The following is a 21,509-nucleotide window of genomic DNA, read 5'->3' as shown; positions in this document are numbered from 1 at the left end:
AAATTCCGGGTCGTTATATATGTTACCCTTTATACAACAAATATTTAACATCCACTATGACTGGTTGCCTATATTAAAGGCAACATTATTTATAAATATAGATACTAAGTCACGTACATTGTTGCGTCAGATTACTTTATAAATATTTACAATTCTATATCTATTTTATTTCGATGAAATCATTACAATGTTGTAAATTATTTTTAAATTAGCAGCAAATTGGCGCCACCTTTCTCAAATGTTATACTCAAGATCATATTATTTTTGAGCGACACCTACATTCTTTCACAGACAGTAGTTCACGACAAAATGTCTACCACCTGTTTTACCTACACTTTTCTCGGAGTGAATCGCGAAAGAGGTCTAAAATAATATGCTAAAGAGCTCCAGCTAAAAGTAACCCAGTGAACGAGCTGCTGCGGTGGAGTGTTGTGTGATATTAGTGCTCACTTATATCAGGATCACGGCGAATTTTTCGAATTTGTGGGTGTTTTTGTGACAAACTGGGCTGTGTGTATAAAAAGAGTCCTAGCTATGGCAGAAAGTAGAGGAAGTTTATTGGCTAAATCAGTTCAGAAACACGCTGGAAGGGCCAAAGAAAAGGTCAGTGACTTATTTACCTTTTTAGGTTATGTATTTAAATGTCTAAATGTATAGTAACGAAACTTGTTCAAAAGTAATTCGATACACTGTCTTAAAATGCCTTTTTCGTCGACAACTGTGTTGTAACATTATACTTTAAAAGTACATGCAACGTTACGTGTGTTAAAAGTGACTAGAATTACTAATTTGTTTATACTTTGCATACATACAGGTAACAACTTGATATACCTAAGTATTTTGAACAGAAGTAGCCCATGACTCTTTTTTTGACTGAGAATTTGCCTTGGAGCTATGTTATTTTTCATTTGTGGAGTTATCCTACTTTCTCAAAAAGTGTGTCACAGACCGAGACCGTCACAATCTCATCACTGGTATCGTAAAAGAGTATATTGCGTTTGCAAGCACCGAATTTGGAAATTATATCGAAGTGATATAACAAATAAAATGAAGGTTACACTTTAATAACTGTAAAGTCAAACAACTATTGCCGTGCGTCGTTAGAAACCTCGGCAAATATTTGCCTATATCAGCATTTACTATACTAGCGGGACAAGTGAATGAATCGAACGGTTTTTTGAAATTTTTGACGGTCTATTTTTATTTGCAACTCTCGCAACTTCGCTAATAGAACGGACTGAAATAAAATAAATGCTCCTCGGCCTTAGAATAGCCAGATCTTGGCACCAGAACTGTATTAATGTTGCTCGCTGGAGATGATTTTACTCTGCTAATCCAGACGAAAGGATTCTTACGACAGCTTGAACAAAACAGCACGTTGTAAAACCCAAATAGTCGTCTGGTGGATACTTGATTACTTTTCCACTATTTTTGTCTGCAGAGCCATTAGTTTTTTTTTCGAAACTTCAGTTAACATTTTATGAATGCCATTTGTGCAAAGTTGGCTATGACAACAAATGAACGGAGATTATAGTTCTGAGAATAACATTGCAAAGCAAGCTATGTTTAATTTGTAATTTGTATAAGTTATTTCCTTTTCTTTCATTATTTGATATCATATAGGTACTTATCTACACACATTTCCTTTTTAGATATCTACGTACACAAAGTAAAACAAACATGAATAATACTAGTTATAGCATTACGAATTAGTAATAAGAATAAAAAGCCTCATGATTATTGCATATAGTAATATACCTACTTGGACAAATAATTTACTGATAAGTTTCTCTAGATACTAGTTAGGTACCAGTCCAGTACCTATAGGTAAATTTTACGATTTTCGTCTAATGAAAATGAATAGTTTTACATTTGTAACTAATGAAAGTTAATTGTAATCGTCATAGTGTTATAATGTAATTAGTGCTTTGTAATTGTAATAATGCAGTGGGTATTTAAAACTGTTGAATAGGCGATTGGAGTTTTACTAGGTACGTAAATGATTTTTTATGGTTTTCTATATCCATAAAACCCAAAAGCTCTTAATAGATTCTACGTTTTGAAATATTTATAACATTTTAAATACCTATTTATTGCTAAAATTTAATATTCTCAAACATAAGGAGATTTACATTTACATTTAAAGGATTTTATATGCAAATCTATCTACTATTAAGATTTATTACTATGAAGCTGCCTCAATTTTATTATGTTGATTCTGGATCATTTTAATATTTATTAATATTCAAAATTGAACTGGTTGCTAACAAACAATTGGCTTGAGTTGTTAGAAAGGAATTATTTGTAGTGTTACCTATTGCTATTTTTCGAGCTTTTTTCTATATTTATTTGGGTAGATACCGAGGTAGATACTTACTTATCAAAATTATAAAATTAATGAAATAAACTTTTGTGCCAAAGGACCGGAGTTATTTTTATTAAACTAGTTTTGCCCAACTAACAATACCAGATAGCAAATAAAAAACTAGGTACAGGATGATTCACTATATTTTGACCCCCCTCCATTAACTTTTTTGTTTTAAGCGTTATAAAAAAATGTGAAATACAAAAGTTACACGATTTTTTATGAAATTTTCGAAAATGGTAGTGGAAAAACAAATGAAGTCCAATCAAATTGGCCGCAGTTGCAAACTTTGCTAATTTAAATGGAACACCTTGTATATTTTTACATATTTGGATAGAATATGTAAAAATGTCGAGCATAGTCATATAGGGTTTGTTGGGTCCATCTCTAAAAATAAACGAGATAATATTAAAAAACGAAAAGAAGATTTTATCTTGTATAATTGTTAGACCTCTTTCAGGCATTTCTGCCTTTTTTCCAATTACGTAAGGATTTAGATTTAATTGCAATTTATTTTGACCTATGGGATATTGATATAGTCCAAAATGCGTTTAGGTATTTTAACTAAATCGCACTAATTAGTCCGTGAGGGGCTTATTTACTCATGGACAATGTTATATGGTAGGCCGTGACAGTGACAGGTAATATTATGAGAACATTGTTATTGTTTGACAGTTTGTATTATTATTTATTTAAAATGGGTTACACAGAAGTAGCAAATTGAAATATTATAGGAATTATATTATAGGAAAATAGAGTAAGTTATTCTCCATTTTAATTCATAATAATATTTCAATTTTCTTCTTCTTTGTGGGGGGGGGGTCAAAATATAGTGAATCACCCTGTACTATATCACATACGTGTGTTGTTAACGTTTCGAAAATTCATGTGAACGTTTCGTTTTTAATTAGTTTAAATTTGTCTGTAAATCAGCTTTCATAGCTCCCGCAGAAGTGTGAGATTTTTGGTTGAGCAAAACTATAGGTAGTTTCATGAAAATAACCACGAAAATAACCTTTGATCTTTTTGGTACAACGGTTTATTTCAATAATTTTTTTCACAGGTAGAAAAATACCCGAATAAATGTAGAAAATAACTGAAACCACAGCATATGTAAAGCAGCAAATTCAAATGATTCTAAGACAAACTACGCCCCTTTAGTTCAGATAGTTTGGAACATGATTGATAAATTTATATTTTTAGCTCCAAATTCTTACTCAATTTGAAGTACGTCTTATATTTCTCATTTGAGCGTATTTTATCACTCCCTGCTGGGATTGGTGAGAGCATTTGAAAGGGAGAGCATACGGCAAGTCGAATTTGTATTATTTTTTCTCACTTTTAGGCATTTGCCTATTTTTACTCAAATGACTCAATTTTTTAAACACTCGCAACACATTTCTTTGGGTGGTACCAATTTCTATGGTACTTTTCAAGCCGCTATAATGGGTTCGGCATTTTGGATTTAAGAATTTTCAAATTAAAACCTTATATTCTTGCTTAGCGACTTTGAAAATCACCGAGGTTCAGCCATAATCTTCAAATTTTGAATGCCTTTCCGATTTTTCCATCCGCCATATCCGATCCTCCATCTTTTATTGCCGAATTTTCGGATTCGGACTTCAGATTGGTAATCAGTGACCCCAAAAACTCGCGATTACAAAATTCAGGCAAAAATGAATCTTTGATCTTAGGTGTGGGATTACTCCCTCGTAGGGATGGATTTGAATTTAATTTGCATATAAGTATTTATCTCCAATGCTCAAAATTTTATTTTAAAACGTTTTCTCAAAGGAGCCAAATCTTTCGAAGTGGCGCTTGGGTAACTGGCCACAATATTTAGAAAATGAAAGCCGTCAAGTGTTGATTTTTTTTTATTTCCTTGTTAACCTATCAATATATAAATAATTTTACTAAATACAAATGGTCAAAAATTGGGAATAGGTATTTAGTTAATAATAATTTACCTAGATATTTAGAAAAGACAATATTAGTAGAAGTAGTTTTAAAAACACGGTATTTTTAATAATTAGTCATAGCGATTTACTGTGTAATAAAATTTGGTTTAATAGCGTACCTATTACTTATTTGTGAAAAATTAAAATACACAAAAATTATTTAAAAAAAAATAAAATAAAAATGATGAGCGAGACGATTTTTTTGAGAATTATTGTAAGAAAAAAATTTACTCTTTCAAAGAGCACATTTTTGGTTTAAAAATTAAACAAACTCAATCTAAAAATGCATTATTTTTATATTTTTTTTACCTACATAAAACTACAAAGACGAACAAGATGAAAAAAAAATTATATCTTTAGTTGCCAAGTTACAGGTATACCAAAGTTTTTTACCCAAAATACTTATTTAAATCCCCACAACTCTTGAGGGGTTGAAATAAATATTTAAAAAAATTTATGAAAGCTGCTCTAAACGGTACTAAATAATTCCAAAAAATCAGGAAAATTAAAAATGGTCGGATCACGACCTCAGTGGTCGGAATGGCTCATATATTTTTAGTTACTTGAGACGTTAATCTGGTCTATAATATTTTGTGGCTTGCTATTATTAAGCCTTAAAATTGACCAATAATTTGGACACTTTATTGAAACACGTAAGAAGTGCCACAAAAGTAATGAACTGTGAAGGCCTCTTGACAAATATCCTGAAAAATTGGTAAACGTAAAACTGGTTTAAAATTTTAATATCCAGCCCGTAGACAGAAAAAAAGGATATGACGGGGCATGTCCAACTTCTCACTTCACACCTCGTTAACAAAAGATAACGATTGGGGCTTATTTAATTAACAGCAACCAAGGGAGTTATTTTCGTCCTACAAATAGACGACAAGTCCTTAAATTCGTCGTCTTAATACGAACACAACACATCTACAAAGCATGCCGTTTCGTGGGCATTCCGGTTTACTCAGTCCTTCCTAAAAATTATAAATAGACCTGTTTTCTCTAGGAGTCCGATTGGAACATTGACGTTTGCCAGGAAAATTCCGTATATTTGCAGTAATCGACGATATCGCTGTACATTAGTACAGTCTTTATAATTTAACGTTGATTTTGGAAAGGACCTCGCATGGTCTTTATGAAAATGTGGGCTCGGTCAAATTGGCTGTGAGTAGAATATTGCAATAAAAACAGTAACTTTTGTAAAATGTTTATAGAAAAAATTTATCGGATGACTTCGAAAAGTTGCTAATTAACACAAAACCAACAACTTACCACAACTTCAGCCAATTGGACCGAGCCCACATTTTCATAAAGACCTTTCGAAATTTGTGAAATAATTTCAACCTAAAACTAGTAATAAATATGAAGGCCAATAAACTCATTAATTAGAACTGGTGTTTTACGAAATCCGGAAATCTTTTTAAGAATTTTTTCGGTATTTGTACCAGTTTTATAGGCTTTCACAATAATTAAAAGTTGTGTAGAATGCACAAGCATTAATTAAATCTTACATTCGATCTTTATTAATTAGGTATATTTCCCGATTTTATTCCTATTTGAATATTAGATATAAAGCTTAAGGCTCGGCTTAAAGGATTCACACTGATTTAATATTCATATTCATTCGCTAATCTCAACATTGACAGTGTAAACCGTTTTGTAAAAATCTTCCTGATTTATAAGTTACATAATCTCGATTTTGATGCAAATTATTTTTTATCTCTTTAAAAATATTCTCAGAATCTTGTGTTGGAATATCCTAAAGGTAAGTACTGATTTTTAATTTGGCAAACTTTTTTCGTTTCAAACATTTTTGAGATCGTTGCTAGGTGTATTGTAGGAAGAGGTCATGAACAAAGAACTAAATTATTACGAAAATCAGTACTGTAGTTCTATATTGCAAACATACGCTGTACTGCATTGTCAAGGAAAATTTTAAAAGGGCTTACAAATTGCTGGATCAATATATACAGACGGTCAGGCGCCCTTGTAAGCGTCAGTATGGCCAAAGGCGACGTATTGAATCATTGTACTTAGCGATAAATAGACAACATGATGTAAAAGTAACTGTTTAATAGAAAGAAAGGCAAATTAAACTACTAACGAATGTTAATCTACTAAGATTATACGGTTTGCCTAAAATTCACGCAGAAAATTGTCTAACTAGGTCCCTTGTTTTTTTTGTTAATTATCCTTGTTACTATATAGCAAGGGTCGGCAACTAGCGGACCGCGGTCCAGGTCCGGACCGCGGAAGGTAAAATACTGGACCGCCAAAAATTTTTTGAAAGTATAAATTACTCATAAATTATTTAAAAAATGTTTTTTACGTTTAAGTGCCAATCTTATCATTTTTTCTAGTATTTTACAATCGTGCGAGTGCTTTGAGTTCTTAATTAGTAAACAGATTAAATTTGAGTCCAAATTAAAATAAAAAAATAAGAAATATGATTATTTTTTTCTGGACCTCGTTAAAAATTTTCAAAAGTATCCGGACCCCACATAAAATTACTTGCCGACCCCTGCTATATAGTAAAATTTTTTAATGAATATTTGAAACATTTTTACATTTTTCGTCTCAGTTTACAATAAAAAATTCCTTAGGTTTAACCGATAAGATTAATAATATATTGTCCTTGAAATCTCTATTTTGGCTTCATTTGGTGTACCTATGTTTTTGCATCAATGAAATCGCGTTTTGTTAATAATATGCCGAATGTTTCTTAACTAAAAGTTTTAAGTCAATTTTTTTTCTTAATACTTAACATTCATAAACAAACATGTGTTCTTGAAATGGGTAATCCATTAGCACTTTTATTTTTGGATATTTTTTAGATTATTTGGAATTGTTTTGTTTTATCCAATGATAATATACACAAAAATAAAATAACTTAGTTTATTTTTACGTCGAAATTTCGTTAGAGCTAAGTTAAACTATACTTCGACTATTGTCTTTTAACTTATAGAAAACTGATATTTTGTTCCATTTCGTGAAACTTCAACTATAAACCAAAGAAGTCAAAAGTTTTGTCGAATAAACAACATGCAACATTTATTACCTAAACACCAGAGATAATATGAATATGAATAAGGTACGTTTAGATATGAAAGTCAGTTTTTCCTTTTTACGTTGCCTTAATATTTGGTGTTGCCGGTGCATGTCGCCGTGAAGAACTGTATCAATTAAATTTGAATGAATGATTAGGATCAAAGCTTTTTATTGAAATACCCTCTGAAATACGGGAATAAAACGAACACACCGAGATCATTTGTAATAAACGAAAGTTATATGCCATTGTATAGTTGTTGTATGTTGTCATGTAATGTGCATGTCGCCCAGAAAATTTTGAAAGTTGCCCCATTTTCTTTAAATTCAATTTGGTAAAATACTCAAATTGTCGCAAAATTTGCCTACTGCAGATAAATACACAGGGCATTATTTCCGTCGATCTAAAAAAACTTTAGAGTATAATAAAAGAACACACCAAATTTCATTAAAATCGGTTCTATAGTTTTCGCGAAATAATTTTTTGAAAAAATTTTTATCGAAATTTCAAAATGTTGCACAGCTTCAAATAAAGCATCTAGATACTTGAAAAATTTTTCACATAGAAGATACCGCTCAACCTTTGAAATGGTTTTTGAAAAATTGAAATCGGTTGATTAGGACGGTCACAATACATTTTTAAAGTTAGCACTCTTTTTTTATTTTTAAACAATTAGATTACATTTATCAATTTGCAATTTAGTTTTTTTCAAAAATTATATAATTTTAAGGTACTCGGAAAGACCCCTCTTTTTTTAAAAAAGTTAAAATTCTGTTTATTGGTTCTCGAGATATAAGCGGTCAAAGTTTATCGGCATTTTCCGTTAATTTATAAACAATTTAGCAATAATCTTTGATATATTAGCTTCGTTTTTCCGAGTTCTAAGCAGGAAACAATTTTCATATCCATAAGTTATCGGCAACATAGATAAACCAGCGGAAAAGTTGTCGCTCGCACTCGCGAAAAGTGACTCGAAACACGAAAAGTGGGGGAGGGAGCTTTCGCTCCGAGACTGAATTGGGATGTTCAAAATGCGAAGGTACGAAAAAAATTGCATTATCTCGGCTTCTAATGGACCAATTTCAACCTTTTTTTATATCGTAATGGCAACTGTCTAATTTGCACATATTTTCTTATAAACAAAGTTTATTATTTATGCATTAAATATCCTGTATATTTTACCGTATGCTATTGCATTTTTTCAATGAAAAAATTTATTTAGGTATACATTTGAACACTCTGAATATGATTGTATTTATAATTATTACAATTATTTAAATAATTTAAAAAAATATTTGGAAATTAATTTTTTTATTAAATACAGATAAAATTAAGAAAAAATAGTACTTTAAAATTATAATTTTTGAAAAAAACTAACTTGCAAATTGATAAATGTAATCTAATTGTTTAAAAATAAAAAAAAGTGTTAACTTTAAAAATTTACTGTGGCCTTTCTAATTAACCGATTTCAATTTTTCAAAAACCATTTGAAAGGTTGAGCGGTCTTTTCTATGTGAAAAAATTTTCAAGTACATATCTAGATGCTTTATTTGAAGCCGTGCAATATTTTGAAAATTCGAAAATTATTTTTCAAAATTAAAAAAAAATATTTTGGGAAAACTATAGAACCGATTTTAATGAAATTTGGTGTATTGTTTTATTATATTCTAAAGCTTTTTTTTACCAAAATTAGAATGCCCTCGGAGCAATTAAAATATTTAAAATAAATTATCCAAATAAAACTGATTATTTTGCCCTTTTTTCATCAATTATTGCTATTTTGCAACATCGGTAATAAATTTAAACATTTTTAATTTACAGTAGGTGTGCAACATCCAATTCTAAAACTTTTTTCCTCTTCAATATTCTTCCAAAATGCATAGGTTCCAAGATATAAGTAAAAACTCAGATAAAATAGGTATTTTTAAAAATTTTTGAACATTTTTGCAATTTTGAAAATATTCCGAACCTAGCCCAGATCTAGGGATCTACACTTTTATTATGTCAGTTGTACGGCAACCCAGAAAATATTTGCTTGCCCCCTCTCACATCCACCTCGAAACAGATCCGCCCTAGTCTAACTGGGCAAATAATTGTTTTTAAAACATTTTTTTTCCATTCTCTATTCGACACAGGCGCATTTATACATATAAATGTTTTTACACAAGAGCTTGTAAATAGTCTTTGAGCATGTTTTTTGTATGTTTACGGGTAAAGGTATGGAAATCTGGACCAAACTTTTTTAGGTGACAGAAAATAGTACCAAGAATTCCACAAACTACCTCATCCGACTCAGTAATTCGGAATTAAATATTTTAGTACACGTATTTCTCTTTTTTTTTGTATAAAATGGTTATAAAATACATGTGAAATATTTTATAAAAATCTTTTGAAACAAAACTATAAAAAAATAAACTGGGAACGACTCTATTTTCTAGAATTCGTTCCTGAATTCGCAGAAATCATTTCAATCGCCAGTTATTAAAAGTACGTAGAACTTACGTGATATAATATAACGAATGTTTATTTTCATCTAGAACTTTACGGCCGACTCCGAAACTATCGCATTTATCAGATGGGTGTCGTTAAATGGCCGTAATGGAAGCAGATACGCTCTAATGCGAGGTCGAAACTCCTCTCGAAAAGCCGTTTTATCGATGTTTTCGCCGCTAAAATAGCCGGTCAGATGGTCGCTGTGCCAAGATCTGGCCGAGTTGAAATGTTTGTTCCCTTTTAACCGGCCATCTTCGCAGTTTATCGATCAAAACAAAATCCATAAAGCCACCATAAATTCGTTAATAAGGATTTAAGGAATACGGGTGTTAATTTTGCATATACAGGGTGATCGTAGGTTTTCGAAGGTGTTGTTTTAATTTTTTAACGTTTCCCGATAAAGAATAAAAGTTCATGACTTGTTTATCAAAATAGGCCTTAAATTCAACGAGCAATTCAAAAATGTAGTAATATACAAGGAGTTCTATTTGAAATAAAGTCAGATGAAATGGAACACCCTATATAATATTTTTTAAACGTGAACAAACTAATTTGATATGGTTTTTATGTGATGCACTTTTTTGTATTATTGTTTTATCTGCCTTAAATGGTACGTCTGGTATAGCCAGAGCAGTTATCGACCCATATATCAAATTTAATTTCTTCTCGTGATCTTTTCAGTGGCATAAATTTATTATGGAAACGGCCATATTGCAGTATCTAAAAAATTATTAGAAATATATCTCGAAATATACAGGGTGTGGCTTGTATAACCTGTAAAAATTAAACTACAGCTTTCTGATGATATTTTGTAATAGAAAAGTCTTATACGAAAAAGTTCTATCTTCTCGTTTTTTTTCTGTAAACTAAAATTCATTTATTCAACGAAAATGAAGGCCGACCCTGTGTTATTTATTATTAAAAACTTTGGAAATGTTTTTATGCGACCCGAGATGCAACTTTATTAATTTAAGTCGGTATAATCTAATACTAGTAATACTAAAAGAAGGTTAGGTTACATTGTCAACTGATTTTGTATTTGTATTGAATTCATTATTCACTTAATTATTAAGTATTAAACATCGTCCATCGACCCATCAGTGTTAAAAAGTTAAAGATTCATCCTGACAAAAGTTTTTATTTTGTAATTCCACGATAGTGACAGTGTAATTTTTATAAAAAAGTAAAAAATAAGAATAGCGTGCGATTACATTAATAACGAAATTCTTATTTCTTACTTTGCTTAATTTTTTAGTTTGTGCACAAACTAGTTTTACAATGAACCGAGAAAACAATGCATTTACTATTTCCGAACGTGTCGATATGGTGTTAGTGTATGGTGCAGCCGGAGAAAATGCGCTCGCGGCGACTAGGTTGTACCGGGAACGATGGCCACAACGTCACCCCCCATGTGCAAATACAATCCTACAGTGCGTTCAGCGGCTGCGAGATACGGGAAGTGTTATTCCTCGAGGAGAAGGACGTGGTCAGCAAGTGAACCTTAATGTTGAAGATGCAGTGTTGGAAAATCTTGACGAAGACCCCACAATTAGTACTCGACGACTCGCACAGCAAGTAGGAACCTCATCTCGTACCGTACATCGCATCTTAAGGCGCCAGCTGTTGCACCCCTATCATCTGCAACCAGTTCAACAGATTTTACCCCCGGATTGTGATCAACGAATGCGTTTTTGCAGATGGTTTTTACGGCAATGTGCCAATCAAGTAGACTTTCCTGCTTATGTTTGTGTAACAGATGAGGCGACATTTACCCGTGATGAAGTGAATTTCCATAATATGCACATATGGGCCGATGAAAATCCTCACGCGATTAGGGAAACTCATTTTCAACATCGGTTCTCGGTAAATGTTTGGGCTGGCATAATAGGCGATGTACTTGTGGGTCCCTATTTCTTTGAAGGACGACTAAATGGACCAACATATGCTGACTTTTTGGAGAACCGGTTGCCTGAATTATTGGGTGATGTGGCATTACAAGTTCGGTACACAGTACTCAAGAAGTAACGACACTTTTGAATGAAATGTTTCCTCAGCGATGACTTGGACGCTTTGTCGCTGTCGCCTTGTGCCGTGGCCACCTCGGTCATCCGATCTAAATCCAATGAACTTTTATCTTTGGAGTCACTTGAAGTCATTGGCTTACAATACCCCAGTTGCTACGGTGGAAGAATACTATTAATTATTATAATAAAAAAATATAAGTTTTTTTTAAATATCTATTTTTATTAATTTGTTCTTTTGCATAGAAAAATTCCCCAAAAATTGAGAAGTAGGTACCTTTCTATCTTTCAACGACGATTTGTTTACGCGGCTGATCTACAGTACGTCCAGAGAAAATATTTTGATCCATAATTGAACTTTAATTTACGAAAAAAAAAAACGCAAAAATAGAACTTTTTCGTATAAGACTTGTCTATTAAAAATATCGTTAGAAATCTGTAGTTTAATTTTTATACACGCCAAACCCTCTGTGGGAAGTCTTAAGTATACGGCCCTGTGCCCTGTATTCAAGCGGACAAATATTTGCCGGGAGAAATCAGTCACGTAAATCGCTGTTACACACTGTAGAATGTTCATTCTGATGAGGATCGGTAGGCATACACTTGTATATGCAAGTTCAAGTTCAATGGGAGGTGAGTCAATTAAATTAAATCACAAAATCGGACGGGAGAAAGGTAAAAGCGAATTATTAGTCAGGTATGCAGCTGGGGCACACCCAGAATTGCCTGGCTGGAAGTTTAAGGCCGCTTTTAACCAGAACTCGTAACGGAATTTGCCATCGACCGTTCCTATACCTACTACTTATACCACTGGACACAGAAATTTCAACAGTTAGAACCCGACGATGTGAGATTTATAAACATGCTTCAGATGATGATTATCTGTTTATGAAGGTGAAATTTTTATATACAGGGTGTTCCATCTAAGAGAGATTCTTCTGTAACTCAGCAACTGTAAAATTTATAAAATCTTGTCATCTCTGTGAGCAAAACGTGTACGTTATTGAGACTCGGAAATACTGAGACCTAAATTTAATAATCTTGAACCTTTTTTTTCAAATGGAATGGCCCATTTTAATTGTCATGGGTGAATGCAAAATTGAATGCCCTTTCGACTGATATAAGGTTGTCCATACCGAGGTCCATACTTATCTTTAATAGTTTTCCAGAAAAATCGGTTTCTTTTTAAAAGTCCGAAAAAGGGTATCCCGAAAGTAATGCACGATTTGAATTGTGTTCCATTTTCGTTCCGAAGAATTGGCAGCAATGTGCAGGGTTACATGTACAGAGAGTGTGTAGCTGAGGCTGTGCATAAACTACATTGAATTTTCGGTAAAAGGACGACCATTTAATGCGCCGAGCATTCGTTGATTGGATGTTGGAGAATCAAGTGAATAGTGATTTTACTAAGAAAATCATATTTAGCAATGCGGCGCATTTCTATCTTAGTGGGTATGTGAACAAGCAAAAGTCGAGGCAAAAGTGTCGGATTTGGGACAGAGACAATTCTCGGGTCGAGAAATCGAAATCCTGCGTTTGTTTTGGGACATCCACTATATTAATAAATAACAATAACAAAATTATAGTGCTTTAACTAATAACTAATAACTAATAACTTTAACTAATATGATCTGTTGATTTGCGTCGTATAAAGCAAACTTTAGCATTTGCCATAGAAAAAATTGTTTTGTTTCATTTACAAAGATTAATACGTTTGATAATTTCGTTGTCTGTTGAATAGATGTAATCTAGATGTTTGTGTTTATTTTATAGTAATGGTACACTCTGATTTAAATATGTAAAAAACTGTACATACATACAAATAAAGACTACTTAATGAAAAACTACATATTCTTAACCAGAATGAATGGTAAGGCCAATCACTATGCGCATTCCACTATGACAGGTTTATGTTACGGCAAATATTCTACAGGGTGTGTCGCGCTAGGCACGTTTAGCAAATGTAACATATTTTGTACTTATCAGGATTTTTTTTCTGTCTGTTGCATCTGTTACAGGCAACATCTATATTTTGCCACTAAAATTAATATTTATAAGATTTTTTGAACTTAATGATTGCAATTCAAGGAATGCGTAGTTAATTTCTTCCTTTTTTTTATCTTTAACGATTTACATCAAGTAGCTAAAAGTTTCCTCTAAAACTCGCAGAAACTATAATTAGTATATTGTTACTTTAGGTACCTATCTCATTAATAACCTATCTGAAAAATAAATATGTAGTTATTTGAAATAATTACCGTATAGAGAAAAATGATTAGATACACGTGACATTCGAGTTATATAAACAACTTGCAATTGTTAATTCAGTTTCAAGGTAAATATTCATGTCACATTGTGGAGTGCTAAAATTTAGATTAGAGATACCCATACGCGATTCAAAATTGTAAATACGAAACAAAGTTGTCAGTAACAGATTCAAAATGACCCACATTTCGGTATAACTGAACTTTTTCTTACATCACTGTTCCTTGCGTTACGAAACGCTATGTATGCTGCAAAAGTGCCGCAAACGTGAAATTCTGATATGGGATGAAAAGATTCTATACCGCTTCCGAAATCTATTCGTTGTTTACATGCATAGTTTTCCAATAACAGTAAAATAATTTTAATGGAAGGCCATATATTTTCCCTAAACATTTACTGAAGGAATTTAACGATGATAAATGGTGTAATAAGGAAGAACGCGTAGCCTCACGTTTCTATAAATAGTTTTGCAGATAATAGACGCAAACCAAATGCTAAACTATCAATAAATGAAATCTATACAGGGTGATTCAGACTTATCCAAAAAAAAATTCTGGATGTACAGGGGACCCTTACAAATACAATTTTGTAAAGAAAAAATCAAAAAGGTCAGTTCGAAATTGATTTAAAAGTACACTTCTGCACGGCACTGGAAACTGGTCCAGTGTAAAACCTGACCTAGCACAATGCGACCGTCATGGCGGTGTGATAAAAACGGACAAAAACTTTCGCAAGGAAAGAAATATGTAAATAGAATTTTATCGCACCTATTTTATATCGGCAAATTCAACTGCTTTTGCCGTTATTAATTAATAAAATTAATTTGTGTTTTTAAATAATAAAATCATTTGACATACCCGATGCTGCAACAGCAATTGTTCAAAATTTTATTCACTCACGTGTAAACATATTTGGGTCCGTCTTACTCACTTTCTACGAACTAACACAAATGATATCTTGCTTCACCATAACACAAATACTTCACCATAATACAAATGTTGTCTTGCTTCACCATAAATTAAAACGATATCCATCAACTCTGAGTTGCTATACACGCAAGCCATTTTTGACACTAACTACTAAAAAACTGATGTAAATAACACAGATAACAGGTAAAAACTATCGCAACGACGGATTTCAGTATTAGGAGTCACATGGCTCTCCACGCGTACTAATGTGAATGACGCTAGAGACTACAGTTGTCCAGCTATGCAGTGGTTTAATGTGCTATAACTTCAATAATTTTTTTCTCAGAAACTATAAGGATTTTACAAATTTTTTTTTTACAATATTGACTTCATTTCTCATGCCGCATCTATTCCCAAATTTTTTTGGATAAGTTGTGAATCACCCTGTATAAAACATTTTCAAAAATGTTTCTTTTGCTTTGTCAATATTCGAGTGTGCTTTAGTTGTTGTCACGAATAAGGAAGTTGTGCAAAGGAAGACTATACAGAGTGTAATCGCGATGTTGCGACAAACTTTCCTAAGTGATCTACTATTTTTCAAAAATTGGACGTTAAACATAACTTTTGACCTTGATCGATGGTTAGTTTTCTTCAACCTCGAAGAAAATAGAAATGGTTTACTTTTTAAAAATATATTTTTATATATACAGGTTCGGAAAGTCCCCATGGTTCATCGGCCTTTACGTGAGAGTGATAAAGTGAGTCATAGAAATCCGTGCGATAGAGAAGGATGGCTATAATGAAGGCGTCTCATAGTCACCGCCCGTTTCGCCCTTCCACAAATAATATCCACTTCCACTTGTAATTCAGCGACCGGTGGTCATCTTTGTTTTCGTCGTTTGTCTTTTCTGTAATATATGTCACTACTTATACAATTCCGACTTCGTATTCCGATATGTGAATACAATCCGTTAACAGAGGGCAGCACAATTTGTCTAAGGTGTGGCGCAGCCCTAGAAAGAGTGATGCCAGATCTAAAGATTTTTTTGGAATTGGGGAATTTTGGGATTTTTAAGTCATTTTAAAAAGTATACATACTTAAATAACAACTAAATGAACTTTAAATGCAGCTGAGCACTATAGTCCATTTGAATAACTTCTCAGTAGGGGAAACAAGGTCCCTAGATTTACTAATAGAGGTATCTACTAGCTACTGTAAAAAGTTTTCTTTGTTACGCGTTGTGCTGCCCTCTATTAACGGATAGTATTAACATATCGGAATACCGATATGCTCTTTCAATTTGCACTATTAATTATGATACACCCTGCATTATGACATTGTTCAGTCCTTGTCCTGCCTTTTTCGAAGTCGTTCAACCGTAATTTTTAGATAGATTATGGTTTTTGTGAAATGCATGAAGGCAGCTGTAGGTTCCAAATTTGTAGTGGTACAAGTATACAGGGTGATTCAGAACTTATCCAAAAAAAAAATAAATTTGAAAGTACGCATCTATTTCCAAATTTTTTTTGGATAAGTTGTAATTCACCTTGTATATCTTCAATAACTCTTGAAGTGTTTCACATCCACCCTTTGAAGGATCGTAAGCTCTTAAGAAAAAATGTTACTCTTGTTTTTTTGTTCGTTTTGATGAAGGAATCGTCCCTGTTAATTTTTAATCCCGGTATTACTTAAATTGTGTAAAATTTGAGTTAATCTTCGAGTTCCATCTAAATAGCTGCCGGTTCGCATAAACCGCCTCACTGACCCATATCCCATCGAGCGAAGCCTTTGCAACGATTGCAACCAGTACTGATACCGTTATAAATGTAGCCTTAGATTATATTGTCCGATAGAGTTACTTAATCATCCACAAGTGTGCATACCAGTTATTAAAAACTAGTACCCGCTACACCTGTCATTGACGCTTGGAAAAAAATCACCTTCACCAATGGCGGTGTTTAATAATACTTGTATGGGTCGGATGTGAAAGTATCGAGATTCTCCTTTCGGCAAGATGCAAATTCGAGTCAATGAAATGTCCGTAGGTATGTTTCCGATAGTTCCCATTTTTGAGCCATTGTAATCTTCAAGTTGCTTTCTCGGTTTTGTGTAACTCTTCCACTCTGTCTGAGAGCTGATTGAGGGTACGAAATTTTTGTCAAATGTAAACAACGAGGTATGAAATATGACTTAGATGATATGAATTGAAAGTCGAGAGAAAATTGCTCAAATACCTGCGACTTTTTTCGAATATTTAACTATACAACAGCAACAACAACCAGAAAATATGGAAAAAACAGATTTTTCTGGGAAATATTAAAAATCATATAATTAATTCGTGAAAAACCTCGAAAACCTATAAAATTATACATTTGATTTCACTTTTGTTATTTAAAAATGAATTGACCATTATTTAGCTCCAAAACATTAATTTTTACATAATCTGTACTTCATTTAAAAAATATACGGGAAAACTATTGGGAAAATCGCAATTTTTCATAGGACCAATTTTATAGAAAATTTAATTTGCAACAACTTTTATTTGAAACATTTTTCGAAAAAATGCATCTTCGTTGAGATATTGGCAGTTTTTGATAAAAAAAAACGCGAAAAATCATATACAGGGTGTCCCGAAATTCATGCAACAAAATTTGGTCACAGATTCTTAAGACAAATTTAGGGGACTAAATAAAAAAAAGATTATTCTTAGGGACGGACTTCAGGGGGCTGTAACTCCGAAAAAGGCGGCCACTTGGCAAAAATAAAAAATACGGGTCCCCTAAATTTGTCTTAAGAATCTATGACCAAATTTTGTTGCATGAATTTCGGGACACCCTGTATACCGGGTGGGACATTTATCTTGAGACAAAATATCTGGGTTGGACTCGATTATTTCGAAAAAAGTTTCAGACAAAAATTATAGGACACTGAGGGGGCAATTGAAAGGTCCATACGACTTCCGCTCTAGACCGGAAGTGGTGTTTTTAGACCGGAAGATGACTTTTAAATGTAAACGTCTATTTTTTACCACGGATTTCGAATGAAAAACGAAAGAAAATTCTCTGTTTTTATTATTCTTTCGATTTAAACCATATTTTGGCCATAAAATGACCATAAAAAAAACAAAAAGAAACAAGAATCGCTATCTTAACATGACTTTGAAAATGACCTTGATCTTGACTTCAAGGTCGTTTGAAGATCAAAATCAAAATTTTAAATGGGACCCTCTTTTTTGACCTCAGAAATTACAATAGTGGGACGTTTTACAATAAGATATGAATTTAACCTCAAGGACAAGATCAGATATCAAGGTCATTTTAAGGTCGAAAAACTGTATAATTATTAACTACTTTTAGCACTACCCAGAAATAACCACGTATTTTTATTCCTTTTGGAGTACTTGTTTTCGGTGAGTCCTCTCGCCTTTCACCTATATTTTTCTATAAAAAAGTTCGCTTATTCCGTCTTTTTATGTCTGTCACTAGTGTTTAAAATATATCCAGACATTTTTTTAGGATAACGAAAAAATTTACACCAAAATTGTTGACATCTGATTGTGTTTCAATTTAAAAAAAAAATGAATATTTACCTAAGTTCAAAAAACTAAAATCGCTTTTGAAGTATACACTTTTGAACGTGATATTTTTTGCTATTCCTATCTTTGAATAGAAAAACTAAATCCAAAGTTAACCCTTAAATGACCCCTAAATTTAACCCCAAGCCTCAAGGTCAGTTTAGACCATAAATCATGACCACGGTAGTTTGTACGGAATTTACCACAAAAATTTCAGTCAGAAAGCTCCACCACCAATCCAACGTTCAGGAAAACGATTATTAAAAATATTTCGTACCCGCAGAGTAAAATGGGGAGAAGCCCCATCATGTTGAAAGTATAACCCTTGTCGAACACACACAGAAGAACATCCTCTAAAGTTTCTGCTAAATGATCTTCTAGGAACTGTAGATATTCTTCCCCAGTAAGCCCATTCAACACAAGTGGACGTATGTACTAACTGATCATTAATTACGCCACACTAAATATTGATGCTAAATCGATGATAAAAATTGCGTTCAAACGTTGCATGAGGGTTTTCTTCTGACCATCGGTGTTCATCATGAAAATTATACCATCACGAGTGAATCATCAGTGAGTAAAAAAGTATTCATTTACTGTAGGATTTTGACGAATCCATTCAAAAAATAGTAATCTTGGAACTTGATCGCCATCTTCAAGTTGTTGAACTGCTGGATATGGAAAGGCTTTAAACTATTTTTCTTAAGGCTATTACAAGCAACTTTCTGTGACATTCGCAGTTGATTTGCTATCCTCCTCGGGTTTTTTTCAACAATGTTGAGAATGCTATCCTCGATTCGTATGTCAAAACCTCTCACTAAAAATCCTTGCGCTAGAAAAAACACCAGTTTGCTGAACTCTGATGAACAATCTTTGAAAAACTTTTCTATTAGGAACCCTTCGGTTAGGAAATCGCTGTCGATATTTGTTAACTGCGTGAACTGGAACAAAACCCATAAACAAAAATCATATCCGCATATTCCCTATGGCTGAATATTTAAGGCATTTTAGGAATTCGTAACTAATCAGTTAATGTCTAACTGACTGATTATAATTCTGACAATTGATTTGACTGGTGGTTAANATGTGGAATTATATATAAAAAAGTTAGTATTTTCGTAGATTTCAGTACCTAAAACCTTGATGGTTTGATCGTTTTTTGCACCTGTTTATTCGTTTTACTGCGGCGTCTTTGAAAATACTCAAGTGGCATGACATAACATTCCCATTATTTGATAAGCTTTAGATTATTCAGTTATTAAATGTTTGAAATTATTTGTTTTTGCGGAAAACACTATTTAAAGAGTGGCCCTTAAACTATTTTTCTTAAGGCTATTACAAGCAACTTTCTGTGACATTCGCAGTTGATTTGCTATCCTCCTCGTACTTTTCCTCGGGTTTTTTTCAACAATGTTGAGAATGTTATCCTCGATTCGTATATCTAAACCTCTTTCACTAAAAATCCTTGCGCTAGAAAAAACACCAGTTTGCGGAACTCTGATGAACAATCTTTGAAAAACTTTTCTATTAGGAACCCTTCGGTTAGGAAATCGCTGTCGATATTTGTTAACTGCGTGAACTGGAACAAAACCCATAAACAAAAATCATATCCGCATATTCCCTATGGCTGAATATTTAAGGCATTTTAGGAATTCGTAACTAATCAGTTAATGTCTAACTGACTGATTATAATTCTGACAATTGATTTGACTGGTGGTTAAACAGGATTGCGATCCTAAACTGTGCCTAGATAGACTATAGTCTATCTAGGCTGTGGTTTATTTTTCTTATTTTGACCCACTGAATCTACCCCAGCAATACTTCTCATTCCTCAAAATTACGACTCTGTTAATAAAAAATTCAGAATTAGGAACTTTGTTCTTGTTTACATTGGCTGCATTGGCGTTTCTCTCAAGTCTTATGCTGCTAATTTGTCAGTGCCAATAGCATGAAATCAATCAATCAAAACATTTTGCATCTCTTCTTTTGCACAAAATTTTATAAAAAACTGGCTATAGCTGGCAACACGTATGTTGCGCCACTATATAATCCCATTATGTTATTGTACAATTCTTGCAACCTTTTCTTTGCCGATAACAACACGGGAAACGTCTCGTTTGTCTGTTAACAAGCCAACAAGTGATATAAGCCGTACCTTTAGAGAAGTATGATTGTAAAATTACAAGATACAGGCCGGACGACCTTGGGGTCTGGAACGCGATTTGTTCTTTTATTTATTTATGAACAATAAATTACTGGCAGCCTGTTAATATAACTGTAGAGTATGATACGCGCGGCTTTGATACAGGGTGATTCAGAGAACGTGGCAGATGGTTCCCCAGTGTTGTAGACAAAAACTTTCATTGACAAAGAATAATTATTAATGGTCGTTCTCTCAGCATATCCACGTGGATTAGTCAAAGAATCAGAAACTTTTAAGTGAAAAAGGGAGGAATATTAATTCGTACTTTTATCAGATGAACATAATCTTCAAATCAAATCAACAACATAAAAATATCTGTCTTACTTAGGACACCTTGTAAGCTCAGGTATTTATTTTGAAATGCTACACGCTGTTTCGTGGTTTCCCACAATTTTTATAAACGTCCACAGCTCTGCATTAATGAGTATTTGTTGCTGTTTTTAACCGGTGATTTAATTAACTTTACAACTGTTAATAACTACTTCAGCGGTAACAGTTAAATATTTTATTTTGATGAAAATTTCACGCTTCTATTTTGAAACCAATTAAATGGACATTTTAATAGTTCTGGAAATTTTGGGCACCTTAAACGAAACAAATAATGACATTATTAATCCGGTCAATATAGACATTTCTAATAACGAAAATTATCAATATAAATTTTTTTACTGCATT

General features: G+C 32.8%; 1 protein-coding gene across 1 annotated transcript in view; it reads left to right on the top strand.

Moving 5' to 3' along the window:
* The first annotated feature begins 356 nt into the window (after positions 1-356).
* The window catches only part of LOC108906093 (amphiphysin), a 103,378-nt gene continuing 82,225 nt past the window's right edge, over positions 357-21,509 (top strand). Inside the window, exon 1 of the mRNA XM_018709247.1 lies at positions 357-603. Coding sequence (XP_018564763.1) covers positions 535-603 — 69 coding nt within the window. The 5' untranslated portion in view covers positions 357-534. The remainder of the gene's footprint in view (positions 604-21,509) is intronic.

Source organism: Anoplophora glabripennis, unplaced genomic scaffold, assembly GCF_000390285.2.
Source record: "Anoplophora glabripennis isolate ALB-LARVAE unplaced genomic scaffold, Agla_2.0 scaffold220, whole genome shotgun sequence".
In the NCBI taxonomy this organism is placed as follows: Eukaryota; Metazoa; Arthropoda; class Insecta; order Coleoptera; family Cerambycidae; genus Anoplophora; species Anoplophora glabripennis.
The sequence above is the reverse complement of the archived record's forward strand: the minus strand, read 5'-3'. Positions and strand labels throughout refer to the sequence as shown.